A 20,692-nucleotide genomic window follows, 5' to 3' on the forward strand; every position below is an offset into this window, starting at 1 on the left:
TTGAAGGTAAGGCTGTCTGAGGGACAGCAAACTGTAGTAATACAGTAATATGTGGCTCTGTATATGACTGCAGTATGTGACGTTACCAACAATTTATATGAAGCAGTATATGAGTACTAAACAAGGGTGAAATCAAAGATGTTGAAGTTCATGGATGATAGTGTTTAATACTAGGGTGTGTGTTAGTGTTTGACAGTAACCAATTTGAGTTACTTATTCATTCTTAAGTTATAAAATTTCTATTTTACCTTCCATTCACCTGCCAACTTGTTCTGCCAAAGTAAAGGATCTACATTGAAAACATATGGCTGCTGACACCACTAATTTTTTGAGATACTATAAAAATATTGGGGTAACACTGATGGAGTTTGGTTAGGAGTCTTTGATTTTTATTCTGGGATCTATCCCCCAATCAAATTGGAACCTAACAATGATATTAGTTCTAAGAGAACTTCCATGAGATTGTTTTTCAGATGTTTAAAAACAGTAACATGTGAAAAAGGTATGCATTGTATTAATGAAGCATAATTTCCAACCACTTGAAACGTTTACCAAGGAAAAAGAAAATATTTTATAAATAGAACACTTTATTTTATAATAAATTAAAGATTTTTTCAATTATCTTCAGTTTTATACATTTATGCTGTTAATCAGACAAACATACTAAATTATTCAACAAAACCTTAAAATACAGTAGATGTGAGTAGATCAAATATGGACACTTTTATTCCGGCAATTGAAAGCCAATTTTAGCTGATAACTGTCTGCAGCAGAGCACTGATGTTGGGATTGTATCGCCAGTTTTCAATTTTTGAAGTTGATATAGTTTTCCTCATGCTATGCCTTGCTATCATTTTCTTTTGTCTGAATATCATTTGATATTTTGATTTCAATAGTTTCTGCACTCAAAACTTCTTTTCCATTTTCTTCCTTTTGTAGTAGTTTCCTAAAATAAAAATAAACCCATCAATGAAGAACAAAATTACAGATTATAAAAATAGTCAGCATTAACATTAAAATGCAATACACAACAATTTGTGTTTCTGATATAAACACTCGATAATCATAGACATATGTCCTGTTGGGATCTACTGTATATGAGCAAAATTACTAAGCATAAGGTCATATTTACGTATTGTGTTTCTTTTAGGCTGATATGAAGACTATTGCTGCAAACTTAATCAACATAATAATTGTGTTTGCTCTCTCAGCAGAGTATGTTGAACTTTAATTTGGACAAAGTTAGTGTAACATTCACAATGTAACACTCCAATTTCTCAAGTAATATTTGTTCTGTGATGGCAAAATTGCATAATAATTGCAAAATGCTGATAGTGATTTATAATAGTGATTCTATTTCTTCTCTTGAAATTTAGACAATAAAATAAATTAAGCTCTCAAAGTGCGGAACCTTTTCTTCAATACATGTGTAATTATTTATGTACATAAATAACTTATATAAATGAATATTGCTTATAAATGACATGACAACTTGGCCAAAGTATTTGTATTAAAATTAAAAGACTCATTAATTCAAAATCAACCCAGAGTTTCAATAGAGTTTTGCAGAGTTTAGTTGAGGTAATACAGCAAACATGTTTTTCTATGTAAACCAATTAAAAACAATAAACAATTGAAATAAAAAAAAAATTCATATAGTTTAAGCTGGAAGTAGGATAAGGCAGCATGAATGCACAGTAAATAAAAAAATAATAATGTTAAATAGGTCTAGTAGAGTAACAGTCAATTTTGCAAAACTGCAATGTTAGATAGATTAAAGGGGACACTTTTGCAACAGCTTATGGTGCAAGTTAATGGTGGTTGAAAGAGAGGAGAAAAACCTACATACACCGTGGAATCTGCTGTGGCTCTGATATAATAGTAATTAGTGTGCGCACTATAACAATTTCAAAAGAGACTGACTGGTCGGGAAGACCATTGATTTAAAGAGGTGGATCACATGACCGGAGTGTAGACCATGTGACCATACCATCTCACAAGTCAGCATTCCTGAAGTGATAACTTTTTTCACAGAGGTACAACAATGTTCAGTTTAGAAAAAACACTATAGTAACTGTGACTGTTCACTTGGGGGCCAATTCTAAGCTTCTGGACTGAACCCCTCTTAAGGTTAAACGGTATAATTTTGTTCATATGCTGTAGCAAAAATAAGTGATATAATCTTTAGGTAACTGACCAGAGCTAACTCAAACAACTTTTTCATAGAGATATAGGAACAGATTACACGCAGTCACCTCTTACAGTTACACATATAATTGCTCAGAATGCAGTTATTTACATGGAACAGATCTTGTATTTCATATATAAATTCTGAGTGTCTAACATGAATAGAACTTAGTGTATATCAAGTAGTCAGACCCTTAATTAATATTTATTATGTCTCAATAGAGCATAACAATCCTTTTTGGAAGATACTTTTTTGAATGCATGTTGACACCAGTGTCGTTTGTAATATTATTAATTTATTAGTAAAATTATTTATTAATAATTATTTTGTTACCACTTTGTTTTTATATGAATATCATTTGAAAATGTTATATTGATTAAGAACCTATAGCCGGAAGGCGCTGCCTCAATTTTGGATTCACATTTAGTTTTTAATAAGTAATTGGTTGGTATTAGCATATGGATGGATAGTGTAGTTGTTTTTAATCTCCAGCAAATATGGTGTGTACCACCTAAAGAAAAAACTAATCAGTCTTTTAAAGAGTTTTCACTCAGTTATAAAAGAACTTATAGCAAAAAGGGGACTCAGTATGAAGGCAACATGTACAAAGTCACATAGCAAACATGACACCATTTACCTAAAGGTCCAACCTAGGATGCGGCATTGATTTTAATCATGTATTTGCTTTCGATAGATAACATTTTTTGGCTACTATTCTGGGGTTTTTCTAGTGATCCCAATTGTATACTTTGATTTTAATAGACCTTAAGCTTGATATTGTTACCACCCAAAAAACAAGGTTTATTCATTATCTGCACCATTATTCTCCTGATTATGTAATCTGATTTTTTTTTTTCAAGATTAACAACAAGCACAATGGTGATTTCATGGTTTTATTGTAAAGTTTAGATTTTTTTTGGTCCCTTTTAATTATGTGTAGGAATGCTAATAGGTGACAAATGTACAATTAACTTGTTGTGCTCCAAATCAAAAAGATATGTGTGTATGTCTTTATAAGAGATTTGAACAGAGGCATTTTTTTATAGTGGGTAGGTGGGTTTGTTGGGTTATCAATTTTTTTTTTTCAATTTAATTTGATAGAACATATATAGTTTGTATCTGGTAATGCTGCTTCCTAAAGTCATTCAATATGTTGGATTGATTCTTCCAAGAATTCTTTTATTTCCACATAATGGGAGCAGGTTCAGCAAGAACAATGTTTCGGGTTATACACCCTTAGTCATGTTCATATAGTGTTTGCATAGCCTAATCACCCTTAAATTCTTGGAAGATGAGAAAGTGGTGCCGCTACATTAGAAAACAGTAATAAGTTAAAATATCTGGAGTTTACTAAGACCTTTTATTCAATAAGTAAAAAATGTTCCCATAAATGTTTTGTTCATTATTGAGAATTTATATTGTGATCAGATGAAAAGCACAGGCACGTGTATAGGGTTATATTCAGCTGGAATGGTAATGGAAAACGTGTGTCAACAGACAATGGAAATGACTAATTGGGTTCACATCAGTATCAAGAATGGCTCATCGGCAGAGGATAACATGACAATAATTATCAAACAATAGATTGTTATCAACACTGTAACTACTTACAGCTACTCCAACAAATGGCAGATTAATGTAGACACCTTTTTACAGAGTAAATCAGGGTAGGACTAATATCTACCAATAAAATGAGTTATTGTTTTAGTGCTCTCTGTATTATGTTACTGGAATATATGTATCAGAGCAGAGAATAGATATTGACAATATAGTAGAAGGTTGATTATAAACCAGTCACTAAAATGGATCGACTATAAAAAGTAGGTATTGCTACTTCTTGCATAGTAAATCAATTTTAGCAACTTGTATAAGACTTATGCCTTACAGTTGGTAGTTTGACGTCTATGGTCTAAAAGTAACTTTTAACAGCTTTAAATTAGAAATTAATTGTAATACATTGTGTTATAGTTATAGATTTGTAATTTATAACTTAATTCCATTTGTCATCAGTGCTTCTATCTTCATTAACCCTTTAAAATCCATTATTCACATTAACTAGACAGACTACTTTTACTTCACATATGCTATTTTAAAGCTGTAAAATGCACCTATCCTTATCAACATAGTTTTTAACATGAGCTTTTAAAACCTGAGGAATTATTGTCTGCAAAAAGTATTCAACTGGAATAATAAATTCTAACCCAGAGTACTGACCTTATTAAAAAAACTTCAAGTGACACTTTTTAATATGAAGGCAGTTTAGAAAAAAGGCAGACTTTAATAAAATAATCTATGGAATTCTACAAATTAAAGGCTATGAATATTGTAGTTTATTAGTTCAAAAAGTAACATCTCAAATGAATGAACATCTAATAGCTTAACCCCTTAATATGTTTATGTAGCAATATAAGTTTTTAGAGTTTGAAACAAAATAATCTAAATAAATATACATACTCAGGTTCTGTAAGTGGTGTTGTTTCATTGGGCTCATTTACCGGACTCCCATCATGATTAGTAATTCTTTCATCCTCAGTCCTCATCTCTACTATTGGCTCTTTTGATCCATCTTTCCTACAAGATATTAAAAACTTTTGAAATGGTGTAAAAAGTAGCAAGTTAAAATGCCAGTTGCTTATCTAATGAAAAAAATGCAATTTCAATTGCATTGCTCAATAAATGCATGTAATTATAAAATTATACTATAAATAAATCCTTAAAGGGACACTGAACCCAATTTTTTTCTTTCATGATTCAGATAGAGTATGCAATTTTAAGCAACTTTCTAATTTACTTCTATTATCAATTTTTCTTCATTCTCTTGCGATCTTTATTTGAAAAGGAAGCTAAGGAGCCAGCAAATTTTTGGTTTAGAACCATGGACAGCACTTGTTTATTGGTGCTGTCCAATCAGCAAGGACAACCCAGGTTGTTCACAAAAAATGGGCCGGTATCTAAACTTCCATTCTTGCTTTTCAAATAAACATACAAAGAGAATGAAGAAAATTTGATAAAAGGATTAAATTAGAAAGTTGCTTAAAATTGCATGCTCTATCTGAATCACGAAAGAAAAAATTTGGGTTCAGTGTCCCTTTAACTCTGTTATGACTATAAATTCTGCTTTTAGGTTGGAAAAAAATTAGAATTTTTATTTGCTACTATAATTTATTAATTTCTACAATACAATCTAAAGCAAACTCTATAACTCATATTGAAGTCTACCCCAAGCTTGATGATCATCTTATAGTGATGGTTAATGCCATACAATAAGCAACGTCAAAATTCCAAGCCATCACTATACATCCGCTAACCATTTTCCTGTGTTAACTTTTTAACTACTTATATGAAGCCTCATCTCAAACTCTTCTCAAATCAATCTGTAAAGATTTAGCAGACAAAATATTTTTTTTATTAAAATCACCTTCCTCTTGGAAATATCTTTGAAGTATTCTAAGTTAACTCTAAATGCCCTATCATATATTTCTAATTTTCCTAATTCGTTTGTAAGTCAATGACAGTCCATAGGTGTCTATAACTTGCAGGATATATTTCCTGCCACTATGTGGAGGTCAAGAACACTCCCAAGATCTTTAATCCCTCCCACTTCCTTTCCCCATCCATTTTATTATTGGCCTCCAAGGAGAGAGGTAGAGAGAAGTATTCTGCTAGCAAGATTTTATTATTTTCTTTCTAATCATTAATTGGGAGCTCAGAACTGACTTGAGACCCAATACCCCTCTTCCATCTTTGCTCAGAGAAGATTTCAGGATATATTCTCCAAGATTTTGAGTGAAGCAGGAGGTAAAGGAATACCTCAGTTATGGCATGGCAGTACCCTCACGGGTAAATCAATCTACTATAATTAAACCCAGGTGTTGCAGGAACCTCTTTCCTTAGCCTCCACCTGAGGAGTTACTTGTATATCTGCAAGTATTCTATGCAGTATATTTACTTGCACTTGATGGGCTCTCTACTGGATCATCATTATGTGAGGAATAAAAGTCTCAGCAAGCTGGTAAGATACAGTGGAGGGTTGCTGCAGTCCAGGTAAGTGACTCAGACACTAAACACAGCCCATTAACTATCCATAGTACTCTCCTTATATAGGTACTACATAGAATGGGGTTCATAGCCTTTACACATACCAGTTTACCTATGTGTTTAACACTAAAAATGCCAGAATTTAGAGTTAAAATCATTTTTATTCGATTGCCCTATTACACCAAAGCAGCTCTCAGTATACTAACGTATGCAGTTAGCGGTACAGCTCATTGTGGATGTGGTTAAGGTGAGGGACAAAAGGGGAACTAAAAGAGGGACTTTTACTCACTTTTTCATGTCAATTTTGTTTGTTTGTTTTTCACACAGGCTTTGGCCTACTTATTGTTCTGGATTTAAGCTTTGCCCCCTTTTGACACCTGTTTTTCTCTTCCTTAGCTTGTACCTCAATCACATATCCCTTACTATCTGTTCCTGCCGATTGGGACTTTGGGAGGAAGGTGTGAGCCGTGGTACACGACCGATTGGCGGATAGATCCTCTGGAGAAAGGCGTGGACGCAAATTCACCTCTGATTGGTCGAGGATCCACGTGACTGTTTTGGCGTTCATTGCCGTATGTGGTCTGCCGGGCGACTGACAGGTGACGTGCTGTTCTAGGCACGTACTAGTGCCGCTTCGTTTGTGAGTATATCTAATTTGTCCTCAGCTATCGTTTTTACATTTACGTTATCACCCCATTGGCACCTCTTTTATCCTGCTTTAGGACTGTTTGCCTGTTTTCGTTATTTTGGGAGAGCAGACACAGATTTCTGATCGTCATTTGGATAATTGACTGTGTTTGACCTAGCGCACCTCCATAGGGTGATATCCCATCCTATTTTTTCCTTTTTCTCTTCCTCACTAAATAAGTTGCTGGCTGAAATTTACACACAGACTGTCTGCAGGCAATTTAAACTATATGTGCCCAGTTTTTAACAATTTATTTGCCCAGGATGTGGGTGAATAGACTAAAAAAGAGCTGCTGAGGGGTGGGTAGGTAATTTTTAATTACTTCTGGGGTTCTGCAGTGTTTTTATAGGCTGTTTGTTGTATTTTGGGTAAAAACATTTGTTGCCTAAAGTTTTGGAACATATCTTTATTTCCATTTAATTTCAGTTTTGCTTATAATTTTGTCATGTCTGTACCCCATATAATATGACTGACCAATTAGAAGATAACCCCAGGGAACATACTGAAGCACAAGAACATACTGCAGTCCATTATCCCTGTTTTTTTTAAATGCAAAACTGTTCAAGTGGATCAATTTGCAAACCATAATCCTGTCAGTATGGCACCTGGCAGACATTTAGTGCCCATGCCTATTTATGTGGCTCAGTGGGATTCCATTGACTTTTCTCCAGTGTTTAAAACAAGTCTTTAAAAGACTATGATGGGGTTTTTAGTGGGTATTTTCAAACCAAGTAAGCATAAGTAAAAATCAGGATATTTACCTAACACCACTTGTAACATGCAGGGTTCTATTACCCAGGCTCGGTTACCACCTAGCTCATAAAGCTCTTTCTGAGGGTTCTGAGGGTGAAATCTCCTCTGAGGACCCTGATCCAATAAATAAGCCAGAGACTGATTCCACATTTATATTTAAAGTGGACCTTATCGACTTCCTGCTTTAGGAGGTTTTGAATACCCTAGAACTATGAGAAAGAAATCTAGAGAATTCCAAGCCTGTAAATAAGTTAAATCATGGTCTTAAAGCTCTGCCCAAAGTGCCTACGGCATTTGAAGCACCAGACTTATTTACAGAATATATACCCAAAGAATGGAAGAAACCAGGCATTCTTCTTGCAACTTCTAACAGGTTAAAAATAATGTATTGGCTTTTAGAGCAGAATTTAACAGCCTGGGAAGTAATCCCTAAAGTTGATCTATTTCCACCTTATCTAGATGCACTACTATTCCTATGGAGGATAGTTCTTCATTTAGGGATCCAATGGACCAAAAATCTGAGTCATTGCTTAGGAATTTATTGCCCAATATTGTCCAAATCAGCTCTTCAGATTAGAACTGCAGTAGCAATCACCTGTGTGGCCTCTTCCGAGTCCTTCTGGTGTGATTCTCTTTCTCAGATGGTTTTTGATTGTTACAACCATCAACTGTTATGGTTATAGGTGTGATCCAGATTAAAGATGGAAATAGGTATTTTGTGACAGTGGGGGTAACTGGTACTGAAAGTGGCAAAGGTTAACCCCTCTGTCTTAATTTAGCCAGAGTTATTCAATCAGTGTACACACCGGTGAAGCTGAAGATGTGTGAAAGTTGGCAAGGGGTTAATACGTTTTTCCCCCAGAATATACTACAATATATTAAGGTCACAGAATTACATTTAAGAATATATGACTTACAGTTTTTTCCCTGAGACTCTGCTTTAGTAAAAATAGCAGCCTCTGTTGCAGTGATATATACCAACACATATATCAGCAGTATAGCAAGTATGGTTCGAGTGTAAACATTGAGATTAACATATACACCAATGGTTATAACTACAGAGGCTTAAGTGAAATTCAAGAGAATGAACAAGAGTAGTGTATCTTTAATATCTACATAATGCAGCACTAGAGCGGAGTTAGCACAGAAAAGTGGAGAAAAGTGGAGAAAGCAGAACAGCTGTTCATATACAACCTGTTTTCCATCCAAAGGCTGTTTGCTTAGATGCGTTGATCCGTTGAGACAGATTAGGAGCGGTATACAGAGGGAGCTACGGGCGGTAGCTGATGATGTCTGGATTCACGGCACTCGTGAGAAACGTACTGCTGCAATTCAGCTGAATAAGCTGTCCAGGTACAATAATAGGGCAAATAGAAAGTAAGTCCTTCGATAAGGTATTCACGTCTGCAGTAGAAGCTAAGAGTAAACTCTGTAGGTAGGCTTCATTAATCCAGCGTAGAGTGCCAGATGGAGGAGTCTAATAAAGGATACTGAAGGCTAGTGTCATCTTAAAGGTACAGAGGGCCAGGAAGTACAAGGAGTGCTATAGGCAGACCTGACACTAATCAATCTACTGAGGATATTCGCAATTGATGTCAAGAATATGTCCATTGCTGTTTTAGTAAGGAGAGCATTATGGCGTAATTCATGGTTAGCTGATATGGTCTCTAAGAATAGGCTATTATCAGTCACTTTTGCTTTTTCGATCGGAATTGGATTCTATTATCAAAACTGTCACTAGGGGAAAAGGGGCTTTTCTACCTCAGGACAAAAAGTCTAAGGGGAAGTACAAACAGATAAATATTTTTTGTTGCTTTTACACTAATAGTGATCAAAAGTCACCATCCAACCAGAAGTCTGAATCCTCCAAGCCTGGATCTTCTTGGTCTAAGAACAAACTGACCAAAAGGGACAATTCTAATCAGAAATCTACATGAGGGGAAGGCCCCCTTTCCAGAAGATCCTCTGGTATGGGGCAGCTTGATTTAGTTTCAGAAGGCCTGATCTTGATCAGTTCAGTACAAACAAACAAATCATTTTTGTTGCTTTCACACTAATAGTGATCAAAAGTCATCATCCAACCAGAAGTCTGAATCTTCCATGCCTGGATCTTCTTGGACTAAGAACAAACTGACCAAAAGGGACAATTCTAATCAGAAATCTACATGAGGGGAAGGCCCCCTTTCCAGAAGATCCTCTGGTAGGGGTCAGATTGATTTAGTTTCAGAAGGACTGGTCTTGATCAGTTCAGTATCCCTGGGTTCTCAATATTATATCCCAGGATTAAATCACCAGACCTCCCTGGGAACGGTTTAATTTGTCTCACATTCCAAAGGATCCTGTAAAGGTAGCTGCATTTGTTAAATGTGTTTAAGACTTAGAGGATATGAGAGTAATCCAACCTGTTCTAATCTCTTAACAGGGACAGGGTTTCTATTCCAACCTCTTCATTGTCCCAAAGAAGGAATCAACTGCCATCCTATCCTGGACCTAAAGAGTCTGAACAAGTTTGCTTGTGTATCTTCGTTCAAAAAGGAAATTATTTGTACCATTGTGCTTCTAGTTCAGAAAGGTTAGTTTATGACAACCATAGATTTAAAGGATGCTTATCTACACATCCCAATTCACAAGGATCATTTCTAGTTTCTAAGATTTGCTTTTATCAACATTACCAATTTGGCCCTCCCCTTCAGTCTGGCCACAGCCCCTCTGCATATTTACGAAGGTATTAGGGTCTCTCTTATCAGTGATCAGTGTTCAGGGAATATTCATTGCTCCATATCATTTTCTGGCTACTGCTCATAACCACAGAATGGTATCTTTACTTCAGAAACATAAATGGGAAATAAATGCCCCCAAAAGTCCTTTATCACCAGCAACAACAGTGGTTTTTCTTGGAGTGATAATAGACTCTGTTCAAATGAGCTTGTTTCTCACAGATACACGCAGAACCAAACTTCAGACTGCCTGTCATTCCCTATAGATGGCTCATTCTTCATCTGTAGCACAGTGTATGGAAGTAGTGGGTCTTATGGTAGCAGTGTCAGACCTTTTGCTCACTTTCATCTTCAAACTCTCCAATTGTCCATGCCTCAACAGTGGTCAGAGGATTGTTTCCATCTAGAACAGCAGATAGAACTCAGTTCTTCAGTCAAACAATCTCTCTCATGATGGAGGGAAAGTCCCTATTTGACAGCAGGAGCTTCTTTTCATTGGCCTATCTGGACCGCAGTCACTACAGACACAAGTCTGATAGGTTCAGCTGCTGTTTGGGAGTCCCGGAGTGCGCAGGGAGTATGGTCCCCTCTGGAGGTGAGGTGACCTATCAACATCCTAGAATTTAGTTCAATTATTCGGGCCCTTCTGTCTTGGACCCTTCTCAAACAGAAAAAATAATTTGGTTCTAGTTAGACAACATCACTGCCAGGAAGTACATCAGGGAGGGATTCAAAGTCCCTTAGCTATGAGAGAGGTATCTTACATTCTGTCTTAGGCAGATGAAAACCACTGCACCCTAAAGGCCATTCCCATTCCAGGAGTGAACAATTTGTTAGCAGGTTACCTATGTCGTCAGTCTGTCATTCCAGGAGAATGGTCTCTTCATTGGGACATGTTCAATCAATTAGTCCTGAGATGGGGTCTTTCAGAAATAAATTTAATGGTGTCAAAATCAAACCGCAAACTTCTGGTTTATTGCACCATGTCAAGAAATCCAGAGCTCACATAATAAATGCTCTAATTGGTTCTTGGAACCCTTGTCTGGCCTATCTATTTCCTCCATTTGTTCTTCTTCCAAAAGTCATTGCCAGAATCAAACAGTCATCGGCTTCTGTAATTCTCATAGCTCCGGCATAGCCCTGCACAATTTGGTATGTGGAACTAATTCAGATGTCATCTCTTCCTCCATGGGATCTACCCCATAGGAAAGATCTTCTGTCTCAAGGACCCTTGAATGATCCGTATTTTAAATCTCTGAATTTGACAGCATGGAGGTTCAACGCCTAGTTCTCAAAAACAGAGATTTCTCACATTCTGTTATCTCTACTCTTCTGCAAGCCAGAAAGCCTATCACTCAGAGATATTTTTCATAATGTTTAGAACACTTACTTTATTTGGTGTTTTCTAGAGGTTTCTCTTCTCAGTTCCTTCAGAATGGACTGGGTAAGGGTTTATCAGCTAGTTCTTTAAAGGGTCAAATTTCAGCATTATCTGTTTGTTTCACAAGAAACTAGCTAAGTCCCCTGATGTTCAAATTTTGGTCAAGCCTTGGTGATAATTTGCCCTATTATTATGCTTATTTCTCCCCCTGGGAATTTGAATCTGGTTCTTTCTGTTCTACAAGGTCCTCCATTTGAACCTATGCATTCTCTGGACCTAAAGTTATTATCTTGAAAGGTTCTCTTTCTTCTAGTCATTTCTTCCACTAGATGAGTTTCTGAACTATCAGCTTTGTCTTCTGATCCCCCCTTTTTGATTTTTCATCAGGATAAAGCGGTCCTCCGTACTAAATATGATTTTCTTCCATAGGTAGTGTGAGAAAATATTAATCAGGAGATTGTTGTTCATTCTCTGTGCTAAAATCCTTCTAACTATAAGGAAAACCTTCTACACAATTTAGATGAAGTCAGAGCCTTAAAATTTTAGACAGACTTCTAGCTTGTTTGTCCACTTTTTTTAAGTCCCAGCAAGGGAGCTTAAGCAGACTATTCATAAAGATTACTTGGTAGCGGGAAAACCACCTCCAAAAAGAGTAACTGCTCATTCTACCAGGTCTGTATCTACTTCTTGGGACTTCAAAAATGATGGCACCTTGACCTCTCCATACCTTTTCTAAATACTATCATTTTGATATTTATGCTTCTTCCGAAGTTGCTTTTGGTAGGAAAGTCCTTCAGGCTGCAGTTTCCAGCAAATAGGAACTGTCATCATTTTGTCTCACCAGCACTTAACATAGACTTTCAGCTTGGGTATTGTATCCCACATGTTATAGACACCTATGGACTCTCATCATCTTACGAAACAAAAGATAATTTATACTTACCGATGCATGTATTTCTTTCGGGATGATAAGAGGAAATAGGATCCACCTAGGTTTTTTATTTTACGGGCAACAGTTCTTATTTTCACCTCTTAACCCTGTTTTCTGTCTTCCCTACCTTTTTCTGTCTCTCTCCTCTTCTCAGCTATATGTAAACTGAGTGGAGATAAGATGTGGGAGGCATTAAAGCTCTTTTGAGGGTTATTGACCTCCTCCTAGTGGCAGCAAATGTATCCCACATGAACAACTATGGACTCTCATCATCCCGAAAGAAAGAAATATATCAGTAAGTATAAATGCCGGTAGGCAGGAAGCTTGTCAGCTGTTTTTAACTCTGTGAGTGTTGTGCTTGCATATTTTAATGTGTTGTTATTAAAGGTTGGACTTTATAATATATTTATTTTCTCTCGTAGCTTTACTAGTATGAATTAATATTCTTTTTATGGGGCCACAATAAAAAACATTTCTACAACATACATGTTTTTTCAAAAATTGTTCTGCTAGATGTCCCTTACAGTATAAGATTTTTTATAAGCACATGACCAGCTGCAGATAAAATTGTAGATATGGTTCCCATGCATGCTCAAAGTATTAATGAAAACACAAGTCAATTCCCCAATAGTGCTCAGAGCTTATGAGAGGTGAATGTATTTTGAAATGGTATTCGGCACATACCCATAAAAAGAGACTCATGCTAGTTAACAACGCTAGGGAAAAATCTAAATGTATATGTTTTCCAGTCATCAACACTAAAAACTCACAAAACATTTAAACAGCTTGTAGTAAGAGAACTTTTTTGTTTTCAATTATTTCCGGTGGTTCTAAATTACAGATCTCAGCCTGTTTGTTAGTATCTCCTTACATGAAAAGCATCATTGAAAAACTATATCTATAACTTGCTTCTAAATAAAGTTTGCCCTGTCCGCCAGGCATTGCATCTGGTGGGCAGCAATATGCTGCCCACATTTATCTTTGCAAAACAATGTGCAACCCCACCCCCTGCTCACGAGCAGCTATCAATCTTCCCATTTAACAGGTGGTGTAGTGGGTTAAGAAGCAGCGGATTGATGACTGCTGCTTCTTAACTCTCGGCTGCAGGCTCGCTCATGCAAACCTTCAGCAGATGGGGCTCTTAAGCTCATATTGGAGCATCATAAATGGAGTCCATAGGCACAATCTAATGCTTAGTGACAAGCTATTCTAAATTACACAGTGTTTTTGTTCTCTAATTCTTCCCTTTATAGTCTGTTTGGACTATTGCATGTTGGGGTAAACAGACAAAATATCTAGTAGTTGTGTGACAAAAAACATATATTTTGTATTCAGAAAAAGTTTCCTAAGTTCTTCCAACACATTTTTATTTTATTTATTTTTTCTTAAAGACAAGTTGAAAAAAACCCTGAGTAGCAAACTTTCCAAATGTAGTTAAAAGAATGATGATTTGAGGCTGGCTGGATTATATTTTAGTAAATTAAACAGGTTAGATGTTATCATGTTTTGAATATTCTTGAGGAAGGTGTGGGTGGGATTTGCATGCCTCTTGTGGTCTATTGATGTTTCTTTGTATATTTGTGTATCCTTAGTCAATAAGTGGAGTTGCAATCAGTTGACCTTATCCGATTAGCCAAAGGTCAAATCCAGTTGTTAAAAGTACAGTAGAAACTACTGATTCCTTTGGGTCCACATAGTTTACTCTGATGCCTTCATTAATCTATGTTTAAATTGCAATTACTCTGAAACAAATAAACCATACTGACAAAAATCCAAGCTACCCAGCTAATTCCTTTATCTGTCCTTTATCTGTTTGGTAATCAATAGAATTGAGAAGATTCAAAGGGGCTTAATAGATTGAATATGATATTGCTCACAGATTTCACTTCCTCTAAGAATGTGTGATGTTACCCCATACCCTGACCTTCTCATTCTTTTTAAGTCATACCAAAAAACTGACTAGATAGATGGTATCCTCTAGATATTATTAAAAATGGGAGAAACTAATAAGATAGAAATCAGGTCATGATCTAACATGTTTATAAAATCTCCTTGAATGAGGTCCAAAAAGTGACTTAAGTGAAATGCCAGATACAGTCCATTATCCAAGGTACTAAAGCCACTCATAAGAAAGTTGTGGATCAGACGTTGCTTATAATAAGTTGAGAAAATAAGCTTGGATGGCAGTGGTATCTCTAACAGAATAGTGGTTCTTGTGTTATGTTTTCTTTCTGTGTCAAATATGATAATAACTAAAAAAAAAAGAGTTTTGTTGTTACAGGATCCAGTTATGCTGCAGCTGATCTAGTCCCAGCTTTAGAATTTTGTTTGGGGAAAAATCTTCTATACCTATTTAAGAGGAATTATAATAATGCTAAATGGTATTAATAAAAAAAAACAAAAAAAACAACAACAATTGAATTAAATATTTATAAATCAAATTTAATATGGTGGTATTTTAATGTAATCTAAATTTGCATACTTGAAGAGCATTGTTAAATTGAATAAAGTTGAGGGATTTGTAAATACAGGAATGAAATATAGACCTAATATATTTAGCAGAAGATTATGGAATATGATAATAAATCTGCTTTTCAAATCCTTTCCATTAATCCTTGCCGATCTACCTATGATTGGATAATAACCTGCACTATTTGAATAAATAATTTGTGATGCATATGAATGTTAGTTGAATATTTTTTATCAATTCACAAATTTTGATGTAGAAGATTTCAACTTATTTGAAATGTAATAAAAATATATTGAATGTGGCTTATATATCTTTACTCTTAGCTGTAGTGAATCATGCCCACATGAAATTGCTTCATGCGGACAGCACGTTGTCTGCATTTATCAGTGCACAAGCAATTCACCAGAATGTAGGGGCTGTCAATCATCCTGATCTTATGGGATGGGAATGATTTCAATCCTGCACCTAAAAGGTGGTCTTATGACCGTTGCTTCTTAACTTTCTTTTCAGGCAAGCCTGAAACAATGGGCCTCCGAAGCAGACATTTCTGCTTGATAAATGGAGCCTTTAAAGTTATTAGGCAATGTTATTTTTTAAACAGTGTCTTTGCTGATAACGAAGGACCCAAACAATCTATGGCCACTATGAAACTGGACTGGTGCCTTGGAAATATCCTCCTGCTACACCTTTGGGCAAAAAGTCAAACATGTCCATTTGGTACTGTAATTAATCCTGGTAGCTGCTTGAATTTCAATCCTAGTCACATCTGCCACTTTTGAGTCACAGGTAAGATGGATTTAAAGTTATGTCAGCTTAAGTACTAGGCAATCATGTGGTTAAACTAATGCAGTAAGTGTGTTATGCAGCAGTCGTTTAACCCATTTATTATCTGTAAGTTTCATGGTAATTAAGAGTTTAAATTGCAGCGGTGTAAGTATACTGAATATTCAGGGGGTAATCATTGCTGCAAATATATGTTGAAGCAGTGATGTAACCTTTTGTATGTAAGTGTTATTAATTATGAGTGGTTAAATTACTACTATATGAATATGCTGATAATTATAGTGATTTACCATTGCTGGTGTGTAATGTAGACGTGATTAAACCCATTCATAGTACATATGTTTTCTTGACAATCATGGTGTTAAATGGCTATTGCAATCAAAGAGTAAAAAATCACTGCTACCTATAACACCTCAAGGATTTTTACAGCTTTGCTGCATGATTAGGAGAAAAACACACCATATTGTGTATATAGAATAGATATAATACATAATTTAAAGAATTTAATATAAAATATTTTATAAGATAACATTAACATAGTATCACACCATGCTGAAGGAATAAAATAAAAATAAACCATTGTAGAAATATTATATTAGCCTAGGGACCCTAATACCACTGTCAAAATACGCTATATGGTAAATAGCTAAAACACAGAAAGCTAGCAGGATATTCAGCCAATCACATGAAAGAATCATTGCCTAGCAGCTACCCACATGGTTAATTTTTAAATAAGCTCAACAGTGTTCATATTAGAGCTGTTTAAATCCATAGCATATCCGTGGAGACTGCCTTGACCTAGGCAGGTGAGCTGACATGCTTTGAGTTGAACACTTTATATATTTTTAAGTTAAAAAGTCTTTCCACACCTTCAAAATTTATCTATTAATATACATTATTGTTTTTGGGAATTGCATACATATATTAAATTGACTTACTGTTTCGGTGTAATACATTGAATTGTGCTTATTTTGAGAATGCTATTAACATTGTAGAATGTTATACCTCATTATCAAACATGTTGTAACTTAATTAATTTAAATAAATAAGTAAATAATTAATAAACATACATTTTGACTGGAGACCAAGGGGCCTATTTATCAAATGTCTGTCCGACATGATCCGATCAGCGGATCATGTCCGACAGACATTGCTGAATGCGGACAACATTACGCTCTCCGCATTCAGCATTGCACAAGCAGTTCTTGTGAACTGCTGCTGCAATGCCACCCCATGCAGATTTGTGGCTAATTGGCCGCAAGCAGGGGGTGTCAATCAACCTCAATGTATTCGATTGAGTTGATTTCTGGCGATGTCTGTCCGCCTCCTCAGAGCAGGCGGACAGGTTATGGAGCAGCAGTCTTTAGACCACTGCTTCATAACTTGTGTTTCTGGTGAGCCTTCAGGAACATGGGGCATCAAGCTCCATATGGAGATTGATAAATAGGCCCCAAATCTAGTTTATTCATATAGTCATGTGAAGTGAAGAGTGAAGGCTTAAAGGGACAGTCTACACCAGAATTGTTATTGTTTAAAAAGATAGATAATCCCTTTATTACCCATTCCCTAGTTTTGCACAACCAACACAGTTATATGAATACACTTTTTACCTCTGTGATTACCTTGAATCTAAGCCTCTGCAAACTGCCCCCTTATTTCAGTTCTTATTAGCATATGAACCTCCTAGGTTTATATTTCAACTAAGAATACCAATAAGGCAAAGCAAAATTGGTGATGAAAGTAAATTGGAAAATTGTTTAAAATTACATTCTCTGGCCCCAAGAGCTGCTGGTGCAACACTGCCCCCTGCAGACTCGCAGCCAATGGGCCGCCAGCAGGGGGGTGTCAATCAACCCGATCGTACTCGATCGGGTTGATTTCCGGCGATGTCTGTCCGCCTGCTCAGAGCAGGCGGACAGGTTATGGAGCAGCGGTCTTTGTGACCGCTGCTTCATAACTGCTGTTTCTGGTGAGCCTGCAGGCTCGCCAGAAACACAGGGCATCAAGCTCCATTCGGAGCTTGATAAATATGCCCCTTTATCTGAATCATGAAAGCTTATTTTGGACTAGACTGTCCCTTTAATCAATTCTCAGTATAAATGTTTACATATTTTAGGCATTTTTATTCCCCTTGCTGTATTTGTTCCGTCTAATTGTAATACATTTATATTATGTGAGTAAACCAAACTTTCTGTAAAAAGGGTTTGTACAAACTAATAATGAACTTGCTACCTAGCAACTTAGGGGCCAATTTATCAAGTGTCGGACGGACATTATCCGCTGTAGCAAATCATGTCCCCAGATATCAATAAATTCCAACAGCATACGCTGTCTGCATTATTCATTGCACAAGCATTTTGTGTGAAATGCTTGAACAATGCCGCCCCCTACAGATTCGCGGCCAATCAGTCGCTAGCAGGGGGTGTCAATCATCCCGATTGTATCTGATCGGGATGATTGCTATCCACAACCTCAGAGGTGGCATATGAGTTAAGGAGACTCGATCGGAAACAGCTGTATTTGCAGCTTCTTAAATCAACCCTTAAAGTACAGCCAATCAGAGGCTCTGTGTCTTGTCTATAAGATGGAAATCTCATAACTGTTAAAGCTCTAACAAAAATATCCCATATAAAAAACCCTCATTTAAATGCTCACTAAAAAAAAAAACATGGTTGGGTTCATGGGATAAGTGAAATCCACAGGAAATGTAGTATTTAAACTCTTAGAGCGTAAATGTACTAAGCAGTGAAGGCTGCTTTCAAGCTGCTGCTTCTTAAAGGGACAAGAAACCTCATGTTTTTCTTTCATGTTTTAGATACCTGTAGATCATGTGATTTTAAACTTTCCAATTTACTTCTGGTATCTAATTTGTTAACCTTGTTGCTTTCACCTCCAAAATAAAACAACTCACAATAGTGTAGCAGATTTCAGACAATGTGGTAGGTGCACAAACTGGTTATACTCACAAGATTGCAGTTAAAATAAGCCTTTTATTAAAATCATCACAAAGGTGTTAACCATTTGTTCCAGAAATGGTTTTAACTTTATGCTCTTGCTAAAGGCTTCTTTTAGCCGAAATGCGTTGAACTGTATTTTAAATAAAACCTGAAGCTGTACCTGAAGATACCTTTGTGATGATTTTAATAAAAGGCTTATTTTAACTGCAATCTCGTGAGTATAACCAGTTTGTGCGCCTACCACATTGTCTGAAATCTGCTACACTATTGTGAGCTATTTTATTTTGGAGGTAAAAGCAACAAGGTTGACTCAGAGGACGTGGGCAGCTTGGTTCCCTGGAGGTGACACGCACCGCCACTTTCAAAACTTTCAGACCAGTTCCCATTACCTACTACCTTTATCCAATGTTTTAAAAAAAGTGGTGTGGTAACTTTACTCTGATATCACTAATTTAAACAGTACTGAAGTCCTTCAATGTTTTCAAAGTAAATCTTGTGTGTTGTTTATTTTTTTATTGAATACCTTCAATCACCCTGAACAAATTGGTTTGGGGTGATTTAACTTCTGAGGTTAGGATGCCATGGTCTTACGACTGTGGATTATTAAGTTGTGGTTAGCCTGCCCCACAAAAGTTTCAAAGTAGCCATTGCTGCTTGATACATAGAGCCCATGATGTGTCTTAATTTGTGATTATATCTGGTGCATGCCTTTAATATAATAATACAGCAGTAATCCAAAAATATATTTATTTACATGTGCACCTTAATATATTATCATGTTATATTCAAAACTTGTAGTACAAATATGTTAAAAAATCATTAAATGTTTCATTTAACATTTTTAGTCTAAATATACTTAATTGGATTTTGGTTTAAGTTGTTAAAGGGGGCCAATAGCTTTCTTGCTCTATCTCAATGCTATATTTTGGTAACATATCATTTTTTTATCTTCCTCATATAGTTGTATACATATATACAGTATATACTTCATGTCTATATATGTGTTAACATGTTTATATACAGTATTTGTGTATGTGCACATATATATTTACACATAAATTCACATGTATACACACACACACACACATATATATATATATATATATATATATATATATATATATATATACAGTCATATGCAAAAGTTTAGGCACCCCTGACAATTTCCATGATTTTCATTTATAAATAATTGAGTGTTTGGATTAGCAATTTCATTTTGATCTATCAAATAACTGAAGGACACAGTAATATTTTATTAGTGAAATAAGGTTTATTGGATTAACAGAAAATGTGCAATATGCATCAAAATGAAATTAGACAGGTGCATACATTTGGGCACCCTTGTCATTTTGTTGATTTGAATACCTGTAACTACCTAGCACTGATTTATTGGAACACACAAATTGGTTTGGTGAGCCCATTAAGTCTTGAACTTCATAGACAGGTGCATCCAATGATGAGAAAAGGTATTTAAGGTGGCCAATTGCAAGTTGTTATTCTCTTTGACTCTCCTCTGAAGAGTGGCAACATGAGGGCCTCAAAACAACTCTCAAATGACCTGAAAACAAAGATTGTTCAACATTATGTTATAGAGAAAGGCTACAAAAATATATTGCAGAGATTTAAGCTGTCAGTGTCCACTGTGAGGAACATAGTGAGGAATTGTAAGACTACAGGCACAGTTCTTGTTAAGGACAGAAGTAAAATATCAGAGAGGCAAAGGCAAAGGATGGTGAGAATGGTCAAAAACAGCCCACAGACCACCTCCAAAAACCTACAACATCAT

General features: G+C 35.9%; 1 protein-coding gene across 1 annotated transcript in view; it reads right to left on the reverse strand.

Annotated features, from left to right (window-relative positions):
• Positions 1–569: 569 nt before the first annotated feature.
• Positions 570–20,692, reverse strand: part of NCAM2 (neural cell adhesion molecule 2) — a 609,436-nt gene continuing 589,313 nt past the window's right edge. The window contains 2 exon segments of the mRNA XM_053706007.1: positions 570–946; positions 4,643–4,759. Coding sequence (XP_053561982.1) covers positions 838–946; positions 4,643–4,759 — 226 coding nt within the window. The 3' untranslated portion in view covers positions 570–837.

The sequence above is a fragment of the Bombina bombina genome, chromosome 3 (assembly GCF_027579735.1).
Source record: "Bombina bombina isolate aBomBom1 chromosome 3, aBomBom1.pri, whole genome shotgun sequence".
Taxonomy (NCBI): domain Eukaryota; kingdom Metazoa; phylum Chordata; class Amphibia; order Anura; family Bombinatoridae; genus Bombina; species Bombina bombina.